General features: G+C 49.3%; 1 protein-coding gene across 18 annotated transcripts in view; it reads right to left on the bottom strand.

The window, feature by feature from the left end:
• LOC122385917 (ceramide transfer protein-like) overlaps positions 1–4,603 on the bottom strand; it is a 31,293-nt gene extending 26,690 nt beyond the window's left edge. The window contains exons 1-7 of one of the 18 annotated variants that reach the window (XR_006257302.1): positions 4,533–4,569; positions 3,044–3,191; positions 2,751–2,833; positions 2,256–2,375; positions 1,733–1,835; positions 1,249–1,383; positions 911–973 (exon numbers count right to left, since the gene is read on the bottom strand). Coding sequence is in view for 17 of the 18 variants with exons in the window: in XM_043374567.1 (XP_043230502.1) it covers positions 911–973; positions 1,249–1,383; positions 1,733–1,835; positions 2,256–2,375; positions 2,751–2,833; positions 3,044–3,191; positions 4,564–4,590 (679 nt within the window). In the remaining variant the exon portion in view is untranslated. Of the gene's footprint in view, positions 1–910; positions 974–1,248; positions 1,384–1,732; positions 1,836–2,255; positions 2,376–2,750; positions 2,834–3,043; positions 3,192–4,498 lie in introns of all 18 variants that reach the window. The other 17 variants (XM_043374567.1, XM_043374560.1, XM_043374561.1 and 14 more) reach the window with 17 other exon arrangements.
• Between the last annotated feature and the right edge of the window lie 4,886 nt (positions 4,604–9,489).

A 9,489-nucleotide genomic window follows, 5' to 3' on the forward strand; every position in this document is an offset into this window, starting at 1 on the left:
GACGTTTTATGAACTAGCACGCCATCGTAGTTCGACATCGACAAATCGCTTCGAAGCATTTAGATCATTCATCATATTAAAGCATTACCTAGAAGAAAAAACTCACAGCGACACATGCGTGAGCCAAACGTTCAAAACAAGCCAGCGCTGGGATTCAAGATTCCTTGCGATCTGGTTGCCGTCTCGAACAGCTCATTATTTATCAGTGTTCTAAAATTGGATATTGGTTGGGTGTGCCGATGAAGAAAAAAATCCTAGGATGAAAAAAAAAGAAAGTAAATAACTGCAGTATTTTTGCAAAATGGTGAAATGCCAATTTTTATGCTAACTGATAAACCAGGATTTCATGTCAGGATCTTGACAGGGTGTGGAACAAAAGGATGTGGGTGTATCAACTGTCAACTGACAAGTGAACTGGCTGTTGGGAATACATGAAACTCTTTTCAGAGATGAAGTAAAGTTGGTCATTCATATTTTAGGGATGAAAATATTTTCCCCATTAGGTGTGATTTGCCACCAAAAACGCTGAAAAATGAAACACTGTTATTTATGGTCACCACCTTGATAAACTGGCCTCAGAATCCGGCCACGAACATTTGATTGGGCACTATCGTCATTTCCTGCCACCAACCGGCACACGGGTAGATAGATCTATGAATCATGCACACGTGCTAACGCCTGTCAACGGACGGATGTCGGTTCCACCCGACCCCACCGCAAACGCCGGCTACAGACAACCCCACCCTGGTGCCCCACGGCCCACATATTCCGACCCATGGAGTCCGACAGTGCGGGTCCATGGTCGGACAGCAAACCTACACCCGTGCACCTGAGCCTCGACTTGCATTCCACATCGGCCGGGCTCACTGCCAAACAGCACACCCATCCCGGTGTCCCGAGCGCCACTTACGGGCTTTGGCGGCGTCACCTCGCGTCTCCGTCGGCAGGGCATCGTCGTCGCTATCACTCCAGGCTGCGACGCACAGCACAGTGCAGCGTGAGCGCGAGCAGCGCACCCAACGGGCATGGGCAGCAGTTCACCGAAACTTAAATGTCGTTCCACATTGAGCCAACCCAAACTAATGCGTACTCAAAATGAACGAATGCTGTCGTGCTTCCCATGAGCTGTTCTACTAAACCACATGCATACCCTCGTGCTGAGTCAGTCACCGGACCGTGTCCCCTCCAGTCCAGCCGCTCGTCATTGTACGAGCGTCATACGCCCACACCCCGGGAACAACAGCTCACCTGGGTGTCCCACGCCGTGGCCGCGGCCGGCGTCCGTGACCGAGATGCAGGCGTCGAAGTAGTTCTGCATCGTGTCCACCTGACGCGTCAGGATGTCGCGGAACGTCTCCAGCTCTTCGACCTTCTCCCGCAGACCTGGCGGAGCGAGAGCAGAGCCGCTGACACCCGACGCCGCGACGACAGTGGGGCGAGGGAGCGCAGAAATCGCATGTACTCTAAGGAGATCCACCATGCTTTTCGCTCATTCACTTTTGTTACAAAACGCTGTGGCATACGCATTCGCACAGCCACATTGCGTGCAAGCGCATGTATAAACATTTGGCTTGCACACACCGCTTTCGTGATTTAGTGTTTTAGCATATCACTCGAAATCAGCGCATTAAGCGTTCCAGACACCCCGGGTGCTCTGTGACAGGGGTGGCTACAGACTGCATTGGGGCGGCGACCGGCACAGACGCCATCGTTTCGCCGCAGACAGCCGTACCTTTGCACCATTTGACGCCGGAGCCGGACAGCGTATTGGATGTGAGCGAGAGCGCCGAGCCGTGCCGCTTCAAACTGTTGGCGCTGCCATACGCCGAGTCCGCCTGTGACAGAGTAGCGATAAGTCAGCACAGTTCTCACATTTCCAGCGAATAATCGACCGCTATCTGATAATTTACAAATAGTCCCGTCCATTTATCAGGGTTATATGATATCTCTGGTAATCGCAGTGACAAGACGCGCGCATGTGTAGATTATCCCTATCTTTGCCTCTCACAGCATGCATAAACAAAAACTGTCACGGCAGACGAAAAGGGTAGTCCAAACACGGTCATATTATCGCATCATAACGGAAAAGATGAGGATACCGCCAACTATGATCAAATAATACATACACATAGCAGACAAATAGATAGAACAATTGTCACATCTCATGACCAGACCACTGTTGGTGGACGACACCGGGGCGGTATCAGCAGTCGGGCGGGGTGGCCACTCAGCAGTCGGGCGGGGCGGCCACTCACGCATTTGGCGCGCTCGATGGCCTCCATCCAGCGGTTGCGGTCGTCGAGCGCGTTGGAGCGCAGGTACCACACCGAGTCGCCCACGCAGACGTCGAACCGACACTCATCGAACTCGTGAGGCTGCCGGAGACAGCGCGGCGGTCAGGGGCGGCTTACACAGACGGAAAATGATCGGGACGGGCCGAGACAAATCTGGTCTACAGAACCACACACAGGAAAGCGACCTAAACCAACAAAGGTCGTTAAATTGTTGAGATTCACTGGATAAATCACATGATTCTGTTGATAGTTGGTGACCTCAGACCTGAAGTCAAAAAGTTTTTGCATCATGAACCAAACCAAGGCAAGGAAAGTTGCGCTGGGACACTAATTGTGGAGGAGGCTGCTAGGCTGTCATGACTGGCTGCCACGGGAGGCTGTAGGGCTGCCCCCAGTGCCCAGTCTCCGGAGCAAGCACCGCCGCCGAGCAGCGTTCCCGACCACCAGCTTCCCCACCTTGATGACAGCTTTGAAGACGCTGATGGCACCGCGACAGCCGACGCCCTGCTCGTGCTCAGACTTGTAGTAAGAGAGTGTCCCTGTCAGGAGACACAAACAGGGCATCAGGGCACCCGAAAATTTACAAGCTATACAAATACATAAAGACTGCTTAGTTAACCTTAGATATATGTATATTACTGTCTAAGAAGCACACTGCACAACAACTTACGATTGAAGAAAAATATTGATGGGTAAGAAACTAGTTTTTTTTACAACACACATCACAAGAAATGACAAATGACACATACCATTTGATAGAACCATCCAGCGACTTTGCCAGCCATGAATATAATTTGTCCATTTACTCAGAGACCCTTCATAGGCAAGAGGTGCATTCTGCTGTTCCATTTCTTCATCTTCATCACTCAAGTTAATTGTGGGGTCGTCCATGGTTGCCTAAAACAAAACAAGAGTTTGCCATATTAGCAAACTTTTGAGGCTGAAGCTGAAACATGGCCTTCTAAATGGTACATCACACTGCACAAAAAGGTAGTGCATTTAAATGAACTTTTGGATATGGGCAGTCACAGGTCCTTGCACTGTCATGTCAAGAATTGGTTTTCAAACAGCACATTCTAAAAAATCACACTTCACTACAAAGTCAGAGCATGGGTCAAAGCTCATCTTGGCCTCAGCTATGGATGCACACCAGTCTAAAAAGTAACTACCTACTTATCTACCTAAGGCAATTTCAAGACCATGTTAGTGTGAGTACTGATATTGCTGGGTACCTATGCCACTATAGACTTACTACAATATAGTGGAGAAATTCAACATGCATAAATTTGAAATTATGAGTGGAATGCTGCATTGCTGCTAAGCCTGCTGTAGTATTTCTACCACCCTTCCCTGGCCCAAAACAATAAAACATTGGGGATATGGTGGTCAGAACAGGAACCTTTGCATTTTTCATGAATGCAGATTTCTGAAAGCAGTGGTGACAATTTTGGATTGATCTTCAGAATCCAGCCTAGTTGGTGTGAATTATTACAGACCATCATCTCTACCCCTGGCTCATGGCTGTAGGTTCATTATGATTGATTTTCCTTGCTGCCAAGTGCCAGTATTTGCTGTTTACTGCAAATAACAGCATGTTATGGTGCCGCCTATTAGACATAAAAGAGGCACCATGCCAGGTACCTATGTAAAAGAGGTCAGTAGATAATTTATGACTATAGCACACCAGCCCCTCACTGCTGATTAAATGCGCTTGCCTCACATGATAGTAAAAGGCATGCTAGCTTAATATCAGCATTGTGCAAACAAATACTCAAAAGTTAGGAGGGTATCTAAACACATAAAAAATACAAAACACCTATCTACCTACTAAGGTAGGCATTAACTACATATATATATATATATATATATATATATATATATATATATATATATATATATATATATATATATATATATGACCGCGTATTGGCAGTTTATGAACTGTTTTTGAGTTGTTGACATCTCCATGGAAACCCAATTTCGCATGTGTAATAGCAGCGTGCTGCTTTCATCAATGAAACACCACCGTGGAATGAGGATACGCAACACCGAAGATCTAAAAGGTAAAATACTTAAATCAAAGAGGGATCGAGACAGGTGTAGGACACCTCAAAGCAGGCAGCTTCTATTACTATTAGCAAGTTAGGTAACTCCTGGATGACAATCAAACAAAAATTATAGAGCCCCTCAAAAAGAATGCATACAAACACCCATGCACCAAATATCGCCCAGTCTTGCCTAAGGGCAAAGAACAACGCCCTAAACCCACGAAGGAAACCACACAAACAACACGCATTGGGTGATGAACCAAAGTCAAGGATCCAAATAAAGATGTGTAAAGTTTTATGTCCGTGAAGTTAGCGTCAGCAACAGCAACGAATACAGCGTCGGATTCAGAATCGCTTCAAAAAGTGCCATTAGGTCAATTGCGGGACGGGGAACACGAATATGACATTTATTTTGCCCTAGCTCCCTTCCTTCATCCCTTAATCGTCCCTTAAAGGACGGGGCGCGTCAAAAGTGCCCCAAGGCTTCGTCTGATCGCCAAAATAATGGTCGCAATCGATTCCTCGGGTCAATATCTAACCTCAGTCGAAGGTTTCAGACCTGTGGCTCCTATCCCTCATCCCTTAATCGTCCCTTAAAGGACGGGGCGCGTCAAAAGTGCCCCAAGGCTTCGTCTGATCGCCAAAATAAGGGTCGCAATCGATTCCTCGGGTCAATATCTAACCTCAGTCGAAGGTTCCAGACCTGTGGCTCCTATCCCTCATCCCTTAATCGTCCCTTAAAGGACGGGGCGCGTCAAAAGTGCCCCAAGGCTTCGTCTGATCGCCAAAATAAGGGTCGCAATCGATTCCTCGGGTCAATATCTAACCTCAGTCGAAGGTTCCAGACCTGTGGCTCCTATCCCTCATCCCTTAATCGTCCCTTAAAGGACGGGGCGCGTCAAAAGTACCCCAAGGCTTCGTCTGATCGCCAAAATAATGGTCGCAATCGATTCCTCGGGTCAATATCTAACCTCAGTCGAAGGTTCCAGACCTGTGGCTCCTATCCCTCATCCCTTAATCGTCCCTTAAAGGACGGGGCGCGTCAAAAGTGCCCCAAGGCTTCGTCTGATCGCCAAAATAATGGTCGCAATCGATTCCTCGGGTCAATATCTAACTTCAGTCGAAGGTTCCAGACCTGTGGCTCCTATCCCTCATCCCTTAATCGTCCCTTAAAGGACGGGGCGCGTCAAAAGTGCCCCAAGGCTTCGTCTGATCGCCAAAATAAGGGTCGCAATCGATTCCTCGGGTCAATATCTAACCTCAGTCGAAGGTTCCAGACCTGTGGCTCATATCCCTCATCCCTTAATCGTCCCTTAAAGGACGGGGCGCGTCAAAAGTGCCCCAAGGCTTCGTCTGATCGCCAAAATAATGGTCGCAATCGATTCCTCGGGTCAATATCTAACCTCAGTCGAAGGTTCCAGACCTGTGGCTCCTATCCCTCATCCCTTAATCGTCCCTTAAAGGACGGGGCGCGTCAAAAGTGCCCCAAGGCTTCGTCTGATCGCCAAAATAATGGTCGCAATCGATTCCTCGGGTCAATATCTAACCTCAGTCGAAGGTTCCAGACCTGTGGCTCCTATCCCTCATCCCTTAATCGTCCCTTAAAGGACGGGGCGCGTCAAAAGTGTCCCAAGGCTTCGTCTGATCGCCAAAATAATGGTCGCAATCGATTCCTCGGGTCAATATCTAACCTCAGTCGAAGGTTCCAGACCTGTGGCTCCTATCCCTCATCCCTTAATCGTCCCTTAAAGGACGGGGCGCGTCAAAAGTGCCCCAAGGCTTCGTCTGATCGCCAAAATAATGGTCGCAATCGATTCCTCGGGTCAATATCTAACCTCAGTCGAAGGTTCCAGACCTGTGGCTCCTATCCCTCATCCCTTAATCGTCCCTTAAAGGACGGGGCGCGTCAAAAGTGCCCCAAGGCTTCGTCTGATCGCCAAAATAAGGGTCGCAATCGATTCTTCGGGTCAATATCTAACCTCAGTCGAAGGTTCCAGACCTGTGGCTCATATCCCTCATCCCTTAATCGTCCCTTAAAGGACGGGGCGCGTCAAAAGTACCCCAAGGCTTCGTCTGATCGCCAAAATAATGGTCGCAATCGATTCCTCGGGTCAATATCTAACCTCAGTCGAAGGTTCCAGACCTGTGGCTCCTATCCCTCATCCCTTAATCGTCCCTTAAAGGACGGGGCGCGTCAAAAGTGCCCCAAGGCTTCGTCTGATCGCCAAAATAAGGGTCGCAATCGATTCCTCGGGTCAATATCTAACCTCAGTCGAAGGTTCCAGACCTGTGGCTCCTATCCCTCATCCCTTAATCGTCCCTTAAAGGACGGGGCGCGTCAAAAGTACCCCAAGGCTTTGTCTGATCGCCAAAATAATGGTCGCAATCGATTCCTCGGGTCAATATCTAACCTCAGTCGAAGGTTCCAGACCTGTGGCTCCCATCCCTCATCCCTTAATCGTCCCTTAAAGGACGGGGCGCGTCAAAAGTGCCCCAAGGCTTCGTCTGATCGCCAAAATAATGGTCGCAATCGATTCCTCGGGTCAATATCTAACCTCAGTCGAAGGTTCCAGACCTGTGGCTCCTATCCCTCATCCCTTAATCGTCCCTTAAAGGACGGGGCGCGTCAAAAGTGCCCCAAGGCTTCGTCTGATCGCCAAAATAAGGGTCGCAATCGATTCCTCGGGTCAATATCTAACCTCAGTCGAAGGTTCCAGACCTGTGGCTCCTATCCCTCATCCCTTAATCGTCCCTTAAAGGACGGGGCGCGTCAAAAGTGCCCCAAGGCTTCGTCTGATCGCCAAAATAAGGGTCGCAATCGATTCCTCGGGTCAATATCTAACCTCACTCGAAGGTTCCAGACCTGTGGCTCCTATCCCTCATCCCTTAACCCGCGCACCGACGGGGGGGCGGATATCCGCCCCCCCTGAGGTTTTTCGCGAATAGCGGGAAAACCGCGGCGCGTAGCGCCGCGAAATTTGGTATGACTATTCCCTCATCAATTTTACACATGGTGTGCAAGTTTGAACCTCCTACCTTTCAAGGTCAGGTCACCAGGTCACTTTGAATGACCCAACCTCAAGTCACTTTTTTGCAACTTTGTCACCGTGCCAGAGCTACAGTAGATGTCGGAGGCCTTTGAAAGTCGCAGGATGTTATTAGGTCATTAGTAGCTACAATTTGTATATCTCGGAATTTTGATGTCGGTGACCTAAGGTCAGGTCAATTTCGCGACCTCCCCATTATAAGTCAATGGGGGAAAAATCAACTCCCTGTTTTTACCACTAAAACGGGTCGGAATGGCCCCATATACCATACATGACTTCATATACGATCAACCTTCACTACCTTGAGGTCTGTTTTGCTGTTGGGCAGCTGTGAGGTCATGTGACGTCATCAAAGGTCACCAAAGGTTTTTGGCCAATAACTCCGTACAGGAACAAGATACAGACGCGTGGATGGTCTCATTGTGTTCAGCTCGTCAAGACGCATCGAATGATATATATGATGACCTCGAGGTCACGTGACCTGAGGTCAACCTTTGACCTTGACCTTTCGAGGTCAACATATATCATTCGATGCGGATTGACGAGAGGATCACGATGCTGCCCTTAGTTTGTTCCTATCTTGACTAATTCGAAAGTTATTCGAGAAAAACTCTCTCCATATCCAGCGCCGCCATTTTGACTTTTTCGACCCCTGTGACGTCATCTTTGACCTGACCTGAAAATGACCTTAGTAAAAATTGTAGATCTTGACCGTGCGTATCCGATGCCGTTTACCGCTTGTCGCTATCTTGCTTCGTTCTCGAGATCTCAGGGGGGGGCGGTCATCCGCCCCCCCCCCCCCCCCGTCGGTACGAAGTTGGCGCAGACCCCCGTCGGTGCGCGGGTTAATCGTCCCTTAAAGGACGGGGCGCGTCAAAAGTGCCCCAAGGCTTCGTCTGATCGCCAAAATAATGGTCGCAATCGATTCCTCGGGTCAATATCTAACTTCAGTCGAAGGTTCCAGACCTGTGGCTCCTATCCCTCATCCCTTAATCGTCCCTTAAAGGACGGGGCGCGTCAAAAGTGCCCCAAGGCTTCGTCTGATCGCCAAAATAAGGGTCGCAATCGATTCCTCGGGTCAATATCTAACCTCAGTCGAAGGTTCCAGACCTGTGGCTCATATCCCTCATCCCTTAATCGTCCCTTAAAGGACGGGGCGCGTCAAAAGTGCCCCAAGGCTTCGTCTGATCGCCAAAATAATGGTCGCAATCGATTCCTCGGGTCAATATCTAACCTCAGTCGAAGGTTCCAGACCTGTGGCTCCTATCCCTCATCCCTTAATCGTCCCTTAAAGGACGGGGCGCGTCAAAAGTGCCCCAAGGCTTCATCTGATCGCCAAAATAATGGTCGCAATCGATTCCTCGGGTCAATATCTAACCTCAGTCGAAGGTTCCAGACCTGTGGCTCCTATCCCTCATCCCTTAATCGTCCCTTAAAGGACGGGGCGCGTCAAAAGTACCCCAAGGCTTCGTCTGATCGCCAAAATAATGGTCGCAATCGATTCCTCGGGTCAATATCTAACCTCAGTCGAAGGTTCAAGACCTGTGGCTCCTATCCCTCATCCCTTAATCGTCCCTTAAAGGACGGGGCGCGTCAAAAGTGCCCCAAGGCTTCGTCTGATCGCCAAAATAATGGTCGCAATTGATTCCTCGGGTCAATATCTAACCTCAGTCGAAGGTTCCAGACCTGTGGCTCCTATCCCTCATCCCTTAATCGTCCCTTAAAGGACGGGGCGCGTCAAAAGTGCCCCAAGGCTTCGTCTGATCGCCAAAATAAGGGTCGCAATCGATTCCTCGGGTCAATATCTAACCTCAGTCGAAGGTTCCAGACCTGTGGCTCCTATCCCTCATCCCTTAATCGTCCCTTAAAGGACGGGGCGCGTCAAAAGTACCCCAAGGCTTCGTCTGATCGCCAAAATAATGGTCGCAATCGATTCCTCGGGTCAATATCTAACCTCAGTCGAAGGTTCCAGACCTGTGGCTCCTATCCCTCATCCCTTAATCGTCCCTTAAAGGACGGGGCGCGTCAAAAGTGCCCCAAGGCTTCGTCTGATCGCCAAAATAATGGTCGCAATCGATTCCTCGGGTCAATATCTAACCT

This window comes from Amphibalanus amphitrite, unplaced genomic scaffold (assembly GCF_019059575.1).
Source record: "Amphibalanus amphitrite isolate SeventyFive unplaced genomic scaffold, NRLGWU_Aamphi_draft 000235F_arrow, whole genome shotgun sequence".
Classification (NCBI taxonomy): domain Eukaryota; kingdom Metazoa; phylum Arthropoda; class Thecostraca; order Balanomorpha; family Balanidae; genus Amphibalanus; species Amphibalanus amphitrite.